The sequence below is a fragment of the Adiantum capillus-veneris genome, chromosome 17 (genome assembly GCF_014529385.1).
Source record: "Adiantum capillus-veneris isolate H3 chromosome 17, ASM1452938v2, whole genome shotgun sequence".
NCBI lineage: Eukaryota > Viridiplantae > Streptophyta > Polypodiopsida > Polypodiales > Pteridaceae > Adiantum > Adiantum capillus-veneris.
Window position 1 is genome coordinate 46,574,403 of NC_140947.1, and position 21,067 is coordinate 46,595,469.

Consider the following 21,067-nt stretch of genomic DNA (forward strand, 5'->3'; position numbering starts at 1 on the left):
GAGGACCACATCGCGAGCCCGCCTGCTACGAGCTATATTTGGCCGTAAGTACCTCAAACGACATCCGTTCTGAATGATAAATAGTCGTTAGAATCATGGCGAGAAGCTCTTCGTGTTGATGTCTTTGTAGATCAGTTCCGGACACTTTGGAAATTACTGTTTTGAGTATATCGCGACAACGATTAGAGGTCTTACAATTATGGTTTTCAGGGTTTAGGTGTTTGGCCATATAGGATATGTCCTTGTGAGTCTTGCCCTCCGATTTCGAGTCATTCCGATATGATTTGAGACTGTTTCGAGCTTGTAGTGTTTCGTAGGATGCGTTGTCTGTTTCTCTGCTTTATGGTAGTGTTGTGGTAGGATTAGTGACTATAGAGTGTTGATAGTGTTTAGCTCAGGGTTGACAACCCAGAGATTGCCTCCATGCCCTAGTCGGGTCAGCTACGTCCTCGGATTGACAGTTTGTTGGTCTGTGTTCTCGCTGTGCTCCATCGTCCGTCGCGGCATACCCGCTACTGCACTCGCATTTTGAAGGCATGTGGCATTACGCAAGACGCCAATATGGGCAAAAGAATTCATGATAATATTTTTTGTCAAGGGTTGTTGGAAAAGGAATTCATGCTTGGAAATGACTTGGTTCACATATACGCCAAATGTGGTTTACTTCAGAAGCTCAGAAAAGTACTTGACGAGTTTCCTATCCGGAATGTCGTCTCTTATAATGCACTGATTGCGGGATATTCCCAACAATAGCAAGGCAGGAAGCTTTGGGCTGTTTTTAGCGGATGCAAAGTGAGGGCATTTCTCTAGATATCACCTATGGTTGCACCTTGAACTTTGAAGGCATGTGACCCTGCGTAGGACTCCAATATGGACAACAATAATATTGTTAGACAAGGGCTGTTGAAATAGAACGTCCTGCTTGGCACTGTCTTGGATCATTGGTTGGTTTTTTCATTTGATCCCGTGGTGAATAGGCCATTTGTAGTGTTGAAAATGATGAACCTCATGCATCCCAATGGCCACTCAGTATCCCACAGCTTCTCCATCGCCACTGCAAATGAGTAGTGTTGGACTCAAAGGCAAACAAGGAGAATTCACGATACGATTGCTAATTGCGTACATTGATTGTAGGATATATCCAACTCCGTTATTACAAGAAAGGTTTGATACAGAGTCAGAGTTTTGTCATTGATATTTAGTTCGTTATGAAAAACAAGAAAGCTTTGTTGTGAAATAGCATTGCACTTGGATTGGTGCAAATACTTTATTTTTAAGTGTAAAACCTTCAAAATTAGGAAAAATGTTTCATGCTTCGTACTTAACTTTTAGACCTTCCTGATGTTATTATGTTTCATTGCAGTCAACGTCTAAAGAAGCCTGTACACAACTCCTGTACATTTACAAACACGAGATATTTGAGCGTGCGGTGAGTAAGAACTACCGCATTTTACTCTTGATAGTTGAGAACGCTATGAAATGAATACACTAAAAATTGCATGTTGCCGTGGGAATGGCACATTCCCTTGTATAATAAAAATTGGGGATGACTGTGCAAACTCCTCCATACAAGGAGACTTGCATGTTCTCTTTTTTTTCCAAACATAAAAAGGGAACAACTAAAAGTAAACATATTTCAAATAATCTGTATCATCAATTTCTATAAATTCTAACCCCTCTTATGGTTCTTTTGCAAGGTACATGGATAAAAAATGGAGCATCACGATCGTAACATACTAGAGGCGGTACCGATTAAAAACTAGGGTAACATGCTTTGATGAACGGAAACAAACTTTCTCTTTCTCTTTCTCTTTCTCTTTCTTACGCTCTCTCCATTTTCTTCTTGCGGATGTATTCAATCTTCATGATGAGATTGCTAGTCAAGGGTTGTCCAAAACCACGTAAGTTCTTGAAGGGCATCCTTTTTGGGATGTCTCTTGGAGCACCTTGATTGCCAGATATGCCCAACATGACTGTGGCAAGGAAGCTTTGGGTTCTTTTAACGAATGCGAAGATGTGGCAAAGGAAGCACTGAGATGATTTCACTAGATGCGAAGGAAATACCTTTCTTCATAAGCACAATCTCTCTCTTTCTCTCTCTCTCTCTCCCCTAAGCAATAAATATGTCAGATGAAACTAGACCTATTAGTCTATCTCGTATTGTCATCTCCAACACACTACATACTATAATGTAGTTAACGAACCACTCTAGTTATTTCTACTTGTAATGTGGTCTTGTTGGGCCGTCGTGAGATGGCCAATTGTACCAAGCTTACTCTTACAAGCCACAAGATTTTCCTTAAGATATTCAACCAAAGCGTGTTTCATGCCTCTACAACTCTTCCTTTTTAACTTTCTAAAACAAGCTTATTCAAGAAAGGAGTTGGGCATACATTTAGTATGAAGCATTGTTTAGAAAAAAGTTCTTAGTTTGCATAAAAGTCCTTACATTTAAGAGCCTCATGTGGGTCCATTTCATCAAATTGTTGTATTAATTTTGACACCTATTGGTCTATTTTCTCACACAATTAAGTTCAAGATATTCTTTTGTGCTAGTTTGTCAATGGATCTCTTCCTTAAGAGCCTTACATGACTTTACATCCTTTTCATTTTATCGTTTAAAAATGCCAGTGTGAGCCTTACACCTTAATAATTTGTAGGTTCAATCGAAGAATCTTTAACTTAAGCAAGTTTCCATTCCATATTTGGAAGGTTCAGGAGGAGCAAGTTCAATATGTATATTCTTTTGCACCACAAAATCCATTCAAATAATCTGTCCTCAACATGGGGGGCACTTGTCTCTATGCCATACATATCTCACCTCCTGATTCTTCATACAAATTCTTCCACATGTGTACATGCATCTCATTTTTGCAACCTTCCATAACCTCATGTATCTCAGAGTTAATCTCTTTTCTTGTACGACTCAGCTCAGCATTAATCATGAGTTCACCTCTAGTACTGGAAAGCTTCCTTGCTCTTGATGAGGCCCACAATGATGTGCTTTTTCCACCCTTTCTACCCACATTGAACCTCAATGTCCTCAAAGCATACTCAAATGCTTTCAAAGTCCACAATCTAGTCACATAGGTGTTGCAAAAAAAGCTCAGGTTTCTCAAGGTTGCTAGTGAAGCACACCCCTTAATTGAAAAAACAAGCAGGCCCATTGCTAGGAGTAAGCATAAAGCACCCTGCTCAGGTTTCTCAAGGTTGCTAGTGAAGCACACCCCTTAATTGAAAAAACAAGCAGGCCCATTGCTAGGAGTAAGCATAAAGCACCCTGCTTCTAAAAAGCACAAGTTTACGAAAGAGACATAGATTGGAGATGAGGGTTTTCTCTCTCAGGAGCAGATGAGAGAGAGAGAGAGAGAGAGAGAGAGAGAGAGAGAGAGAGAGATTTTCCTTAAGAACTATGAAGCAATTCCTTCCAATACTTTTTACATTAATACCTCCACAGCCGCTGATAATACATAGCACAAGATCTTCTACAAATATTGACAGTAGGTTTTGCACTTGTACACAAGCTCATCATCATACCATGCATATGCAACTCTATTGGCACTTCTGCCCGCATTCGAGCACCCCAATTACAGCAATTAATCAATGTTACATCTCTACATTATGGTACAATCCAGTTAATAACGAGCAAACTACTTTGGAGCTTCACTTCTCACCTCCAGAAGTTCAATTGAATTGCCCAATGTCTGTACACTTGAGCTACCGAGTTGCTTTGCATGTCAAAGCACCATTTCGGGCCAGGCATAGTGCCGTGGTCAAATACTTGATACTCCTTACTAAAGATACCTATTTCTGCTACTGCTACAAAGGTCTGGCAAGCCCCTTACATTTTCAAGCAGCAAGTCCAGCATATATTTCAAACGACAAATCTTCCTCGGCCATTGTGAAAAAGGTGTTGAGAGTACAGATCAGTTGGCTCTTGCACTTGATGCGACTTTTTTGGGTGCCTGAGGCAAGGTAAAGCAGAGCACGTGTGAGGACTAAACGACAAACCATTATCATGACTGAGAGGCACTCTCCCTCAAGCAGGATGAAATTTTCGTACTCAAGAAATATTTGTTAGTTAATTTTTTGGGTTACAAAAAATGGTTTATGCTATGGTTTGAATGGTAAGAACCTTGGTAGTTTTGGGCAGAAAGGAAACAGGCCTTGTATATAGCATGTCTTTGCATATCTATAAGTGATGTAAGAAAGAAAATTTTCCACTCAAAAAGAAGTGCATGCAAATGTGAGAGAATTACCTTGCCCTTATCTGTAGCTGTGCTCTCTAATGTAATTAAGCGAGTATTGAGTTCAAACTTCAGCATTGAGTTACACCTGCAATGAAAAAAATAGCATTCAACGTGTTAACAATAATTAAAGCATTACCAGAAATAAGATACGATCAGTCCAAGTAAAGCAAATAGTCGTTATGATTATATTGAAGTGTGTTAACAATAATTAAAGCATTACCAGAAATAAGATACGATCAGTCCAAGTAAAGCAAATAGTCGTTATGATTATATTGAAGTGTGTCAAGTAAACAATTATGAAAAGGTGACCTTTTGAGTGTCCCCAAGCAATATCTGAAGGTTAGGACAGATCTAGTTTCAAGCTATAAACGACTACATCGGATCGCAAACAACTGTGTGCATCTACGTGTGCACTCGTGTGGGCATGTGCTTCGTGCTTTTCTCTTGGCCACAATATCAATACTTGTTTTCGCATGTCACCAGATGCCTTCTGCGAGATTTCCTACTGCCCCATCTGGCAAAGGTATTGGATGTTTGGTATCATTTCACAACCTTGGCAGGATGTCTCTTTTAAACTTTGAAGGTTTCCTTCCATTACTTGGCATCTCTGGGAATTTTTGGTTGCACAACGAGACACCTCTACAGAATTAGAACTATTGATTGTTTCTAGGTGCACGCCATTCCACCCAGGTTTCCTGCCAGTAGTATAGATTTCACGAAACAAAAGTGTGTGTGCATGCGTACGTGCCTGTGCATGTGTGCCTGCATTCATACTGTTGTGAGAACTCCCTACACGTACCCCCTCTTACCCCTGTTGTATACCCATGTAGAATATAGCGTTTGTCACATGGGGTCTTTTACCATTATCACCCATCTCTCCCATTTGGATAGCTTGTGGATATCAGCCCACTATCAGCCCCTTGGTTCCCTCTCTTGGTAGATGAAGAATCCCCACAGTTGTGCCAACTCCAGATACCCTACCTCTCTGTACATTTTCTATATTAGAGCATTTGTATCAAGCCTAAGAATAATCGAGTCTACTTATTTTGTCATTACCTTGGTCTGACATGTCATTAGTGTTTTCAACATTTCACTAAGTTGCCAATCATGACTTTAACACCATGAATGCACCACTTCTTTATCCCCCTAAATCTAGTATCTACATCAATTGGTATCAAAGGCTTCTAAAGATATGTATTTCCTAATACCACTTACCTCCTAGGGCATCCCTATGGTAGATCTCTGGAGCTTTTCTTGGCTTCCAAATGGATGCTAATCAGACTTCCTTTAGTTAGCATTTAATTGATAATAAGTCAATGACCTCCTATTTCTACTCCTAAAAAAAAGTTAAAATGTACCCTTCCATTGGCTGCTCTTCTTGCACAAATGGTGCCGAATTGAGTCATGCCATACATTGGAGAAACATGCACTTGCTCAGGGCGCTCCTATCTCATCAATTTTGCAGGATTAAACAGGTTCAGCCTCTCTGTAGAGCCGCGGCCAGTGTGAACCTTCTCATTCCAGGCATCGTGGAAATTACCCATAACTCTTCTAGCCCAACTTGTGCAACCATAATATCTACTCCCCAAACCTTACCTCCAATGGTGCACTACACTGTCAGCAGAAAGCTCTGAACTCTCTACCTCTCTAAGAGGCAAAGAATAGGCAACCATAATATCTACTCCCCAAACCTTACCTCCAATGGTGCACTACACTGTCGGCAGAAAGCTCTGAACTCTCTACCTTTTCTGAGAGGCAAAAAATAGATTATAGTCATCTTTACCTAATGCTTGAATTCTTTGTTAATTAACCCCTAATTTCAATTATTGAGCACTAGCGGTATCCTTTCCTTCTCTCTGTAATGCATGTCTACATCCTCACATTTGGTAATAACCTTCTCTTGATTATCTCGTAAAAGTGATAGACACTGCCCATAAATCAAGCATAAGACCCCTCTTCATTTACACTTTGGGAGCCACCATGGGAGAAGGGGTTCAAAAATTCAAAGGCTTTGAATTCCATACTTGGTAGCTGTAAACTCGGGGCTACCTTATGAAGAAGATTTTATGGGGGTTATGGGGGGTTGTTAGGCCTATTGAGCTAATGAGACTATTAAGGGCAGCCCAAGCTCAATATCCAAAAAAGGATGAGCAATCCCTTGGGATCAACCTTGTTAGTCCCTTGCCGGATCCATCCCGCATACGCAACATAACACAAGCCATACTTACACATAACGAGCATAGAGAGCAAAGATCAGGCTAACCTCCCAGCCATACAGCCAATACGAGCTCACCCCCAAGCTTGGGAACCTACAACTATCGGGCTAGCCACTACCACAAGGGCTGGTGTTCCATACCACCAAGTCCACACCAGATGGGTGTGCGAGTAGAGCAGCCAAGGGCCTAGAGTCCAAGTGTGGTGATCACATAAGATAGCTCACAAATAAGCCTAGGGTCCAATTTATAGGACTCGTTAACCGCCCTAACCATAACGTCATGTTCACACTTGGCCGAGCATAGCTCGGGTGCCTATTTGATGTCTAAGATGTAACACTTCCATCCTTATTTTGAATTATGCATCCTCAGAAGTCTGCAGCTCGCTTGGCTGCAGCCAGGGAGGAGGAGAAGCGTCTCCGACGAGGCATTGGTTCCTCGCAGTAATATCCTCGATGATGAAACCAAGGAAACAACTCTTCAACGATCATACTAATTCCCAAGTCCCACTTGACTTGGGTCGATGCTTTCGCTTGATCAAATTCTCAGGGTAGGAAGTCTTGCGAGACTTTTTGACCCTTCCATCAAAAACCAATTAGGGTTCGAGTTTAATGTAATGAGTGGTATCATCCAAGCTCAAGATTTCCTCCAAAGGGACAACGTAGTCATCTTGTCCCAGCCACTCCTTAAGTGGCTAACGTGGAACACAAGACGTTCGAACGGTCATGTTAAAGGATAGGTCTAGTTTCTAGAAGACATCACGAATCTTCCTGATAGTTTGGAATCGCCCACAATATTTTGAAGATAATTTTAAACATTGATTGGTGCAGATCGTTTCAAAATCCGTCTGTACCTTGAGGTACACCAACATCCAATGTTGATTAGCATGAAAGGTAGCCCGTGGTCTATATGCTTTCCTTAACCATCACGAGCATTTTTTGCATGTTGTGCAAGAACTCGGCTACAGATTGCATCTTAATGCCTTGGAGCCCAATGGCGATCGGTGGTTTCAGCTCATAACCGTGCATAAGCATGAACAGGCTATAACTAGTAGCCGAGTGCTTATTACTCTTATAAGAAAATTCAATCTTTGCAAGATAATGCTTCCAATCAAATTGACTACGGATGACAAATGTGCAAAGCATGTCTTCCATTGCCAGATTAGTGCGTTCGGTCTGTCAATCAGTTTTATGATTATCCAAAAGCAACATGCACAAATGGGTCTCAAAGACCGTTTGCCAAAAATTGCCAATGAACTTATGTCGCGTGCACGTCTAATCCTATGTGCATATGGACAAGCTATAACTCCCACTTCTAGGAATTAGGATAGCCTAGGAAGTGTTCTAGCACCTTTGTGAGCTTGTTTGTAGGACGTGCACGTCCAAACACCCTAGGTAGTTGCATACCCTCTGACTGCACAAGGTCACCTACGGTGGCTGCTAGGTGTAGGCACTGGGGAGTGGAACTTAGTCATTAGAATCAACCCAGGTAGGTTAGTGCATATGGATCAACCCTATATGTGAACATTATGAATCAACCCTTATTGATAATATGTGAACATTATTGATAAGCGGGCAGCATTTTATGAAGTCATGGAGAGTCATCTAGCATCATGCTCGACCCGCCTCTTCTACATTATATAAGTGACCCAGAGGGTCACCCATTAGCATCAGATTCGATACCAAGTACCATTAGGGGACAAGTGCCCTGGCACCCTCAGCACAGCCCTAGCGTTTTAAGATTAGCATCAGATTCAATACTAAGTACCCCTAGGGGACAAGTGCCCTAGCACCCTCAGCACAACCCTAGCGTTTTCAGCATCCCCAATCAGCGTCGCAGATTTTAGCCCATCTCCATCAGCGTTTTTCAGGAGAAGCATCAGATCAACCCTGTCTTCTGCAGCAGATTAGTGTTTCCAAATTTCAGCCCTCAACATCAATAGCATTTTTAGTTTTCAGCCATCATCATCGTCCTCATTAGCACCCTGGATATCGGTCTTAGCAGATCAGCCCATAATCTCGCCGCAGTTGCAAATCCAAGCGAGTCCTGCCAGCGTTTTCCATTTTCAGCCCTTAGCCTCTCAAATCCAAGCATCTACCAGAAGATCCCATTAGCATCTAGATCCATTGTATCAGCATTTGTGCAATCTAAAGCTCTCTCTGTTCAATTGTGAAGTCCTAAAAGTCTGTTCCAATCAGTTCTTTTCAACTGGCACCTGATGCCCTCCCGTTACACTGGTATCAGAGCTTCAAGTGTTTGCTCTTCTAGTGAGCACACCAATTCTCCCCGGAACAAGCAAGGTAAGATGGTAAGATGGTGTTTCTTGATTCCATAGAGTATTTGCAATTCCTCCTCGACGAACTCCGCATCGTACTCTCGAAGCATCCTCAGCACAACCTACCGATTCTGTAGAACTTCTAGTAGTTTCTGAACTACATGTTGCCACCTCTGTTGCCTCTAGCTTTTCCTCCTGCACTAGAAAGTGCAAGGGCTTCTTCTCGACAACCTACACAATCTTCTATTCCAATCGGGGGAGTTTTCAAAAATATGGTTGCACCATCTAATTTTTTCATGGTGCCGCGCATCAGCCTGAGGATTTCAAGGATGGTAGATCCACAGTAAAATGTTTCACATTTTCAGGAGCGGAACATCGGAAAAAAGCATTACAGTTCCTTCAATACTCCCACAACATTTATGCGCTGGGGAACTACACAGAAGAATCCAAAATCTCTTGAGGAGCCGCTTTTCTCAAAGAAAATCGTGTGTAGTGATGGAGTTCTATAGCCACCAAGCCTCACACTCCAAGGACATGGCAAGCTTTCAAGAATATTTTTGCCCGACATTACATGGGCCACAAAAATTACCGCTTCATTTCAGGTAAAATACAAACATTTTCGCTCTCTAGGCTAGAGAGAAAAATTTATTTGTCTCACATTAAATTTTCATTTTGATCACTCTAAAATATCACTAAGTGATCAAAATGACTTTTTATTATTTTAAGAGTGATTAAGAATTGCCAAAAATTATTTTGATGACAATGGTTCCTTTTTATGGCTCGACTTGGATCATCGTCAAGTTAGCTATGTTGTTGTGGATACCCAATGCCTTCTGTTTAATAGGAGGCAATGTTGTTGTCTCTCAGAGACATGTTGTCTCAAGGGCCATTGTCGTGATGTCATCTTGTTATCCTATTGTCAGCCAATGACTTTCCTTCCACATCTACCCACTCTTACCCATAATGTATACCCATAAAGAATCTACCTTTTGTCGCATGGGGTCTTTTACTAATCTCACCTATCTATCCCACTTGGATAGCTCAAGATTCCCTCGCTTGGCAGGTGAAGAATCCCCGAATTACCGCCAACTCAAGATGCTATACCTCTCCTATAATTGGCAACTGCTCAACAATCTATAAGAGAGCATTTGTATCAAGCCTATGGATTAATCAGGTCTAGTTATTTTGTCATTACCTTGGTCTACCTTGTCATTAGTGTTTAAGCATTCCATTGAGTAGCTAATCAATCCTTTAACACCACTAACTTATCATCTGAAAACGGTCGCAGAAAAGCTTTTAAGTGTGCATGTGATGTAGATTAAGGGGATAAATGAGTGATGTATTCATCCTGCTCCACTTTGAGTAATGGACTCCTGACTCTATACTTGGTATTTTCTGTTAGATGGGTTTCTCACCAATTTGGTGTGTGTGATTAAAAAACAAATGTGCATGCATGCATGACACCATTAACAGCCTTACCAGCAACAGCTATGACTTTACTTCAATACCATGGGTGTAATCCATACAATAAGCCAACCAGAATTGAACATGGAAGCCAGCAAGACCTACTTTTCACATTTGACAATGTTGGCATCACCACCACTTGGAATTGTTAGGATTGTACCAAAAAAGGAGTTGTTATAAGCTCCACAGTTGGGGCAGGGACCCTACAAGTGTAATGACAATGAGGTATGAATGCCATAGCACAAGTTTGATAAAATAATTAAAATGCCAAGAGTAACAACCTTGAGAATGATAAACTCTTTCAGAATTGCATTGGTAAGAAACTGGGCGATGAAGAATGTGATGGGCAACACCACAAACCATGTGAAGACAAAGCTGTAGGGTTCTGGGAGCTGCAAAACAAACCTCACTAAATTTATCGACCTGTGAATGAGAATGTTTCTTGTTTACTCGCGAAGATATAAGGTAATTTAGCAGTTAAAGACATGAGAATGAAGGTCTCTAGTACCTACAAGAAATCCATGCACATACCCATACGGAGATTCCCAACCACCATGATGTACCTATGTCCTTATGTCTACACTTCTCTTCAAAAAATGCTTATGTCCTTGATGGTTTCATGAGTAAACTCGCTACTGAAAACAGGAGCGAGTCCAATATTGTTAGGCCAAGTATGCCACTACTAATTGTATGTCACAGAAGCCTTTTCTTTGCAACTTGAATCTTTGCCAGCCAAAGAAAAGAACCATGCAACATATAGACCTATTGTTTTAGACATGAGCACAATATTAACCCAAACCCTCTTCGTGTGTATCTATAATGATTCCTTTATAATAACTTCTTTGCACAATAGGAGTTGGCTCCTAATCGAGTCCTCAGACAAAAGGCAAGCTCCTAGAAAGGTCTTGAAAAGAAAATATATTCAGTACGAGATTTCAATAAATATACTTTTTATTACAAATTAGCACTGCATTCGCCTTCCCCCCACTACAAGTTCTCCCCTGCACAGGGTCAGGGAAAGTGGAGGTCCCCTTCTTGGGGCCCCTTCCTCTTTTATAGTCTCACTGCAACTAGGCGATCAAAATCTTTATAGCAAGACTCCCTGCCAAGTTCGATTATCTCAAAGAGGTGAATGTCCCCCATTGCAAGTTGGGGAATAGTTTTCATACTCAAAAGATCCATGTGCTGGAAAACATCTTCATTAACCAGTGGAACAATTTGTTTGTTTTAGAAAGTACTGCCAGTCCTTGGCTAGGTTATATTACCAAATACTCACACTTGAATACGTTTAAAAAAATAAATAAAAAGCTGATCTGTGAAGCTGGCAAAAAAGAGAAATACACCTTTGCATGCAAACCGCAAGTGCGAGGTGAGTTAGCAAGAAGAATCTTGAAAAATATATTGGAATCTTTCCAGATAAGACAACCTAAAAAGATTTTCATCCACTACTTGAATTTGAAGCAACTCTGTATGGGAGGAGGGGCTTACCACCACTATTAGAAATGCCCACAAATGAAACCGTAATACAGGAATCAGATTCAAAGAAACAAGAAATAGGATCATAGAAGGAGGTGTTGAATTGGTTCTACCGAGATAGAAGTCCAAATCTTTTTCCGAACGGAATAGACCAGTTGCAGCATTCACAGCGCAAACTACTGGAGTAGATGAATCCAGAAAAATCCCAATTCGCCAATTGAGGAAGCAGGAGAAAAATGACTCTATGATACTCATCCGCAAGACAATAAAATGTATATACAGATGAATCCAGAAAACCCCAGATTCACCTGTGAAGGAAAGAGGAAACTATTGACTCATGGTTCTCATCCACAAGACATCAGATCGATTCTGCATAGTTATGAAAATGAACAAATCCCAGCAACCACTAGAATCATCCAAAAGGAAAAGAAGTCAATAATAAGCAAGAGCAAAGTCACACTCTATTTACCGGTCACACAAGTTCGGATGGATTTTAGTACAATCTAAGAGACAACCTCCTTAATTGTAGTAATCTTGCAGATTCAAGCTTTTTCGTATGTATTACTAGGATTTTGGTAAGCTAACCAATCAAAATTCATTTGGTACTCCTCAAAAGGAGAAAATTTTGGAAAATGAGCCACTTAACTAAATAAAAGAGGAAAAGATTTTGAAACATCATGCAGTCAATGGGGTTTCCATTCAAAAGGAAAAGAAGTCAATAATAGGCAAGAGCAAAGTCACACTCTATTTACCGGTCACACAAGTTCGGATGGATTTTAGTACAATCTAAGAGACAACCTCCTTAATTGTAGTAATCTTGCAGATTCAAGCTTTTTCGTATGTATTACTAGGATTTTGGTAAGCTAACCAATCAAAATTCATTTGGTACTCCTCAAAAGGAGAAAATTTTGGAAAATGAGCCACTTGACTAAATAAAATAGGAAAAGATTTTGAAACATCATGCAGTCAATGGGGTTTCCATTCTCACCATGGAATGTGACCTCAATTTAACAACATCAAGCCTTACTTCCACTAAAGTTTTATATACTCTGTGAGACTTGGCTCTAAGTATTTGGTACAATGTGAAACATAAGGCAACATATAAAAACAAGATGTTTACAAAATACTGATCTTTCCTAAAGAGTAATCAGGTTCTCACCTCCAGTAAGTATGTGATTTCAAATCCAGTAAGATCATCAAGGAAAAATACTCTGTTGAAGCATCAACTGGTTAGTTAGTACTACATTTTCTTAATATGCCAAAAAATGAACTGACAAAACATAACAGACAAATTTCTTACAGTCCCAATGATATGAGAGCAGCAGGCACATTAAGTAAGAACATCTTCAAGTAGTCTACTGTAGAGTCACTGTAAACCTGTTAGAAAGTATAAGTTTCAGTGCAGATGATACATTTATCCAGGAAAATCTCTCTCTCTCTCTCTCTCTCTCTCTCTCTCTCTCTCTCTCTCTCTCTCTCTCTCTCTCTCTCTCTCTCTCTCTCCAGGATATGTCAACTATGCGGTAGAGAGCCACAGACAGAGCTACACTACATATGCCACTGCACTGTGTATTATGAGATACGAGGGCGCTTCCATTGCTTATTCAGGGAGGGTTTTGGACCCCTAGATAGAGTCATGAGGTATCAGGACCAGAGATGCCTTGGCTTATATCTACTTGAGCTACACCGACATAGAGATAGTCTGTTGGGGAGACATGGAGTACGACAGTTGCAGAGACAAATCACAGACTTCTTTGGATCGAGGGAGCCAAGAGACCAACCACCAGCACAGGGTTGTACCCGCATTCATACCAGAGGCACCCTCATTGACAGGGCGACTGAGCTCGGGAGATCGAGATGACCACGACCGAGACACAGGAGCACACTCCATCGACGGAGACTCCAGCAGAGGATCAGAGGCATTCTAGCACGACACCCAGATTGTCATTGAGGGCCTATTCTACATTTTCACATTTCACATTTCACATTTCACACTTCATTTTCAGTTTTCATTTTTTGTACTTTCAGTACTTTTTGTACTTGTATTTCAGACATTATATTAGATTCACCACTTTGTATCGGATGGTCTCATAGGTCATTTTGGCCTTTTGAAGACGTTAGTTAATATATCATTTCATTTCTCTCTCAAGAACATCTTCAAGTAGTCTACTGTAGTCACTATAAACCTGTTAGAAAGTAAAACCTGTTAGAAAGTATAAGTTTCAGTGCAGATGATACATTTATCCAGGAATCTCTCTCTCTCTCTCTCTCTCTCTCTCTCTCTCTCTCTCTCTCTCTCTCTCTCTCTCTCTCTCTCTCCATTCGTCTTAGCTCCCATTCTCTACGGTGCGAGACAGGACGTTGGGGCACTGGCGAGGAGTCTCATCGACTTTGCACCTTATGCCCTCGTCAAGTGCGAGAGAGTGAGTACCACACACTCCTTGAGTGCTCAACTTTTGACCACATTAGGTCCTCTTTTCCCCATATATTCATCCATGAGCTCCCCCTACATACCTTCCTCTCCCAACCACGATGTGGACTCTCTATTGCGACGCTCATTTCAGCCATTTTTGAGCATCGAGAGTCACTTACGATGTAAGGTGCAGCGGAATGAATGTTGCTTTTCTCAAGATGAGTGTTCTGTAATGTGCTCAAGGTTCCTTTTATTCTTATGGAAGGGAGAGCCTTCCATTCTTAGAGAGAGAGTGCTATGATCACAAACAAGTGAATGGACACTGTGCATTTGTTAGGTGCAGCGGAATGAATGTTGAACTTTGCTCAAGAGCCCCAAAAGCATTAAACTAAAAAGCTTCCAATTCAAAAGCATTTGTCCCAAAAGCTTGCGTAAATCAACTAACGGATTTTCAAGAAATCCGTACGCAGTGCCATGTCAACAGTTCCACAAATTCTGCCGCAATTTCCGGAATTTCCAAACTAGCCTGTCAGTGGCGAGTGCATATTGCGGGGGTTCTGTACAGTCTGCCGCGTGTCACTGTCCGAACAGTTCTCAGGTGTGTGTGTGTGTGCGCGGGGTTAGCCACGTCACCCATTTGTGACATACCCCCCTCTTGAAAGCATTGTAATCGCCCTTGATTACGCCTGCAAAACAAACAGAGGCCATAAACTGTCTTAGCAGACACTGACTGTTAGTACCGACGCACTAGGAACAACATATATATAGCACATGACCAATCGACAGTCACATCACATGACAAATCACATTCATGACGCAAAGGGCCGAACAAACTTCGAAAAATGAAAGTAGAAAGAGGAAGAGCAACCCAGAAAAGAAAGAAAAGGATGCACGACCCAAACTCACTCCTCAAGAGAGAGCTCTCTACAGCAAGGAGAGGAAGTGCTTTGGATGCGGGGAAACTGGGTACATCTCCGCGAAGTGCCCTAAAAGGAACCAAAAGAACAGAACGACAAGGACGATGAAAGGCCTGAGAGTTCGGGAGCAGCTGAGGAACGTGGACGAAAAGGCAAGATGAAAACAGGACTAGTTCCAGATTATGTGGGTACTGACCCCAGCACGATGGACAAGAGTACAGAACTTTGCCGAGCTTGGGACAAAGTAAAAGACCAAGAAGCCCTGATCTTCTTTGATGGAGGAGCCAAGGCCAATTTCATTTCACCTGAATTGGCGGCGCGGCTCGAGATCACCCCCAATCGGATGGGGCCACTAGCAGAGAGGCAGTTCTAGCGGCACCCGACAAGGACGTAGCCATTACACCTGTCATTGGCAAACTTCGGTTGCATTGTCAGGGGTATTTGTGGCATGAGGATTTCTACATAATGCCTTTGGAAGGTTGCGATGTCCTCTTGGGAATTCCTTGGTACCACAAGAACAACGCCGTGGTCGACTATCGAGCGAGAAAAGCGACTTTGACCACAAAGAAGGGCAGAACCATTGTACTCAATGTAAAACTTAAGGGCGAGTTTGTCCCTATTGTATCGGCTTCGGCCATTTCAAAATTAATGAAATCCAGTCTGTTTGTTTACTCAATCTTTTTGAGAGGGATGAATGATAAGAATAGGACAAACATGTCTGAACTTGATAAAGAACGCCAAGATTTTCTCCACTCTCATGCCGATTGCTTCTCAGAGGGCCTGCCAGGCGAGTTACCACCCGCTCGTCTTGAAGATCATACTATTGATCTGATACCTGGAAGCACACCACCGAACCAGCCACCTTACTGTGTGAGCCGAGCCCAGAACAAAGAAATTATGAACCAAGTGAGGACCTCTTGGAAAAGGGTCTTATCCAGCCTAGTACTTCACTGTACTGCTCTCCTGTGTTGTTGGTTTTGAAGAAAGACGGATCTTGGAGAATGTGCATCGATTATAGAGCTCTCAACAAAATCACCATCAAGAATAGATTTCTGATTCCTAGAATCGATGATATTGTCACGAGGACGTGGCAGTTATTAACCATGTCACAGAGATGTGGCAACTGCTAACCTTGGTTGTTGGTTTCTTTCCAATGGGGTTTATTTTATTTGTTTGAGACCCTCTTTTTGAAGTAGCAAACGGTCGGACATTGTATGGCCAATGTGAACGGTACATTCACCCGCAGACGGGAAGTGGTCGACACTGGAATTCGTATGGTAAGAGGATGTCTAGGCTCAGAGCAAGGTCATATAGGTTCCCCCGTCGCACTTAGCAAGTTGGTGGATATTAGGAAGTGAACTCATTAAAGGCCTAAAGTCAAGGTGGGACTACCAACTGAAAGTATCCAATACTTGGGCCACATTGCACTTTTGGATGCGGTCCCAATGAGGATAGATGGTCAGAAGACCACAGGGAGCCCAACGGAAGCATCTCCTAAAATTTAGGGAACTGCTATTTTGGGCCACGAAATGTGTTCGCGTCATTACCTTCGGTATGACTAGGGGAACACTTTACAACTCTGCCGCGAAATCAACTGACGCACCAGTTGAGATATTTTTAGCAGGGAAAGCCCAAACTCGGAAAATGGGCGACGTGTCAGCTTGTGAGCGATTCTACCACTCTGGGAGGCAAAAACGAGCTGCATATCAACAAAGGGGGCGCCATTTTCAGCCACAGGCGGATTGCAACAGGTACAGAAGCTATGGAATGCTTACCTTGCCCTCTATGCACAGTATGGTGACGGGAGTGATGCCCCGCACGCTACATATTGCTCTCTTTCTCCCCTACGTACAGTATGTTATGCCCCACTAGTGGGCTCCTCATTTGACTGATGTACAGTTGTGTGGGTTCATGCTTTTGTGCTGAGGCAAGAGCCTCCTCCTTGAGCAGGAACAGGGGTAGCTAGCTGCTGCTCCAAAGCAGGCACTGGTGAGGGTCATAACCTCACCATACAGGTGCAAAATCAGCGCTGTGTATGCGCTGTAATTTGACTGTTTTTCAGCCATACGGACGCCAGGATCATTGGGAATCGTGCCCCACTGGCAAAGGACAGTTAGGGGACTGTTTGGGGCTGAAAACAGGGCAAAAACCAGTAAATACAGCGTGCTGAATTTACTGTTTTTGGACAGGAATCAGAGGGTATACGTCAGTGCAAGCGAGTTCCAGCAGGGGAATGGGTTTCGCGCAAGTTTTGGGGCTGTTATGCTGCCGAAATTTGGCCAAATCAAATGGTATCTAGGTGGATACACGTGAAGGATTCCCAGGACCTTACCTTGTAATTTACCCTCCTAAAGAATAAAGAAATACCGAAAGGGACGCCAATTTTGGGGCCTACAGGTTGTCGGTGTCTGCTCAGAGTATTCTAGCTTCCGAGCCGTGTGTGTATTCAAGTGTTAATTCCCGTCGCAAGTTCTCTTTACAAAGTGCTGTGTGTGTGTCTAAAGTAAAGAATTTCGGGTGAAAGCCAACGCCTACCGCCCCACCACGGGCCGGCTACATGGTTCCATCATCGGGATATCAATCACTTTTTCCTCAAAAAGTGAGCTTCGGTTGTTTTGGGTAAAGACACAGAGTACAGGAACGCGGGATTACACTATGGCCGACAAAGGGAAGGGAATTATGGAAGAGGGTTCCTCTTCAAAGGACAGGCAGGAGATTCCTATGGTTTTTGAGATTGGCAAGAGCTCACGGCCATGTCAGTCTGTACCTCCTGTCAACGTGAATGTCCCTCCAGTAGTACAGGGCTTTATGATAGGGCAACTTGAGGATGATGTGTTTAAGACTCAGTTAGTTGCCGCGGTGAATGTCTTTTCGCAGTTGGTGCAAAATCCGAGGTTTATGGAATTCTTGCAAGCGCCACCACTGCAACAGCAAAATAGGCAACCTACGCCGCGTACGGAGCTTGTTAAAGCTCAAGCCCAGGTACTTCATGAGGCGCAGGAGGAAAGGGAACACTCGCATGTTGCGGAGTCGGGGGCTCCAAAGCAGGTTCCTCCCGTGCTTGAACAGGTGGCTAGAACGCCTATTCCACAGGTTATGCCAGTTCAGCCCGCCACCTTTCAGAGCCAGCATGCTGTCTTGAATGGACAGGGAGCTGGATACCAGGCTATGCACTAAGTTTTTCCACCACCCACGGTACATCCTGGGTATTTCGGGGGTGGATCAGTGTTCCAAAGTATGGCTGGTTATGCGCCTGGAAGTCAGCCGTACATGCCAGGAACAATGTTCGGGGGTATGCAAGGCATCATGCCAAACCCCATGTATGGTACTATCGGCATGCAGCAAGGTTTCCACGGCAACCAGGGCCAGTTTGGGGTGCCACAGGGTCATTTTGGCATGGCTGGTTTTTCTGGACAGCAGCCAAATATTGCATCTCTGACGCAAAATGTGAATGGCCAAAGCGTGCCGATCATGCCTAGTACAGTGCCCATGTTGCAGACCATTCCGTATGACAACTTGGGGGCACTAGAGAAGCCGAAGGCTTACAAAGAAGGTGGTGCAGCACTAAAGTTCAGTACCTTCAGTGGTTTCGAGGATAAGACAAAGGCCCTCACTTTCCTCCAGCAGTTTGATACAGCTTATGCGGGAGGGAATTTTACAGAGGCCTCGAAGGTCAGGAAAGCTGCCACTTTCTTAAAGGACAATGCGCTTACATGGTGGACGACATTGTTAATGCAAGGACAGGCACCCGCCACTTGGGTTTACTTCAAGCAAATGTTTGCATCTGCTTGGCTGTCAAATGAATTTGAAGCCGATGTCCTGACAGATTGGCACCAACTTACTTCAGCTTCGTGCAAGAGCTTGCTGGAGTACAATAGGAGGTTTTGTAAAGCATTACTCTCAGTGACCTCCTACAGATTTGTGCCACTGACAGAGCAGATAGAGAAGTATTGTTGTGGGCTGCCTAAAGGGCTTCGCGATTACTGTACAAAGAACAGAGTGGCTACCCTTACTCAGCTTATGGAAGTTGCGAACACTGGTCTTGCCCTGTTGAAAGGAGAGGACAGTGGATTTCCGAGCAGTGATAAAGGAGGGCAGCAAAAGAAAAATTCAGCGAAGAAGCCCTTTGTGAAAACGGCTCCTGATGCGTCACAGGGGTCAGAAAAGGCCATCAAGGACAAGGATTCAGCCGGGACTTCTGGAGCGCAGGCAAAGAAACAGAAAAGGAAGCCTTTTGTGCGCAAGTCGCTCGAGGAAAAGAAGGTCCTAATGGCTGAGAATAAATGCTTTATATGCGAGCAGCCTGGTCACATTTCTATCAACTGTCCACAAAGGAAAAGGCCAGCTGACTCAGAGGATAAAGAAGACCAGAAAGGCAAGAAGCCTAAACCCACGGCAGGTTTAGTGCCAGACATGGTGGGTGACAGGCCCAGCACAGATGCCAGTGAGTTATGCAGGGCATGGGGTAAAGTTAGGGATCAGACGGCACTCATCTTCTTTGATCCAGGTGCCAAAGCCAACTTTATCTCACCAGAGTTAGCTATGAAGCTGGGCATCACAGCTGAAGAGATGGGGTACACAGCAGAGGTAGGGTTGGCATGTCCTGGCCACTCAGAGTGTGTTACTCCCATCATTGGAAAACTGCGTCTCCATATTCAGTCGTATGTGGACACGGAAGAGATTTACATCATGCCGCTGGAAGGTTGTGACGCCTTGTTGGGGATCCCGTGGATGTTCCGAGTGCATGGAGTCTTGGATGCCTACAACAAAAAGATCACTGTACAGCATAGGGGCAAAACTCACATCTTGGATGTAAAGCTTAAAGGAGAGTCAGTCCCTATTGTATCTGCTTCTGCTATCACTTCTGTAATAAAGAATCATCTTTCTGCGTACTTGATTTTTGCACGTGATGTCTCAGATAGTGATCAGTCAAATTTATCTATGTTAGATAAAGAAAGGTCAACATTTTTGCAAAAAATTAGTGACTGTTTTTCTGATTCATTACCGTCGCAATTGCCGCCAAAGAGACCTGAGGACCATCGGATAGATTTGGTGCCAAGGTGTACCCCACCAAATAGACCTCCCTACAGGGTTAGTGCGGCGTAGCAGAAAGAGATTATGAGCCAGGTTGAGGAGTTATTAGAGAAGGGGCTGATTCAGCCTAGTTCTTCACCCTTTTGCTCCCCAGTGCTCCTAGTGCAGAAGAAGGATGGATCATGGCGCATGTGTATTGATTACCGTGCGTTGAATAAGAATACCATCAAGAATAGGTTTCCTATTCCTCGCATTGATGATATTCTCGATCGTTTAGAGGGTGCTGCAATTTTCAGCACGATAGACCTTAAGAGTGGGTACCATCAGATTCGTATAAGCCCAGAGGATGTGCACAAGACTGCGTTTAGAACGACATTTGGTCTTTATGAGTTTCTAGTGATGCCGTTTGGGCTAACAAATGCTCCTGCCACGTTCAACAGAATGATGGACCGGATTTTCCACTCGCATCAACAATTTGTTGGAACGTTCTTCGATGACATGATAGTGTATTCGAAGAATGAAGAGGAGCATAGGCGTCACTTGACCATTGTGTTCGAAGAGCTACGCAGTCACAGGTTACTTGTCAATCCTAAGAAAAGTGAATTCTTCCTCGAAGAGATCCACTTTCTGGGCCACATAGTCTCAAAGGATGGTGTTAGAATGGATTCCGCAAAGGTCGAAGCTATCAAGACATGGCCACACTTGAAGACTGTGCACGATGTCAGAAGCTTCTTGGGATTGTGTTCCTACTATAGAAGGTTTATCAGAAATTTTGCAGAGATAGCATCGCCTCTTCACGCATTGCAAAAGAAAGAGGTCACTTTCAGATGGACCCAAAAAGAGATTTCAGCTTTTAGTCTCTTAAAGGAAAAGTTGACTTCAGATCCAGTTATAGTTTTGCCAGATCTCAAGAAGTCATTTGTGGTCCAGTGTGACGCGTGTGGCAGTAGCATCGGAGCAGTGCTAATGCAAGATGGACGGGTAGTAGCTTATGAAAGCCGAATTTTGCAAGGGCCAGAGAGGAC

General features: G+C 43.0%; 1 protein-coding gene across 1 annotated transcript in view; it reads right to left on the minus strand.

Moving 5' to 3' along the window:
- Window positions 1-3,651: 3,651 nt before the first annotated feature.
- Window positions 3,652-21,067, minus strand: part of LOC147437171 (PGR5-like protein 1B, chloroplastic) — a 39,692-nt gene continuing 22,276 nt past the window's right edge. The window contains exons 6-11 of the mRNA XM_086486776.1: window positions 12,979-13,055; window positions 12,838-12,889; window positions 10,484-10,594; window positions 10,308-10,405; window positions 4,260-4,335; window positions 3,652-3,965 (exon numbers count right to left, since the gene is read on the minus strand). Coding sequence (XP_086342902.1) covers window positions 3,927-3,965; window positions 4,260-4,335; window positions 10,308-10,405; window positions 10,484-10,594; window positions 12,838-12,889; window positions 12,979-13,055 — 453 coding nt within the window. The 3' untranslated portion in view covers window positions 3,652-3,926. The remainder of the gene's footprint in view (window positions 3,966-4,259; window positions 4,336-10,307; window positions 10,406-10,483; window positions 10,595-12,837; window positions 12,890-12,978; window positions 13,056-21,067) is intronic.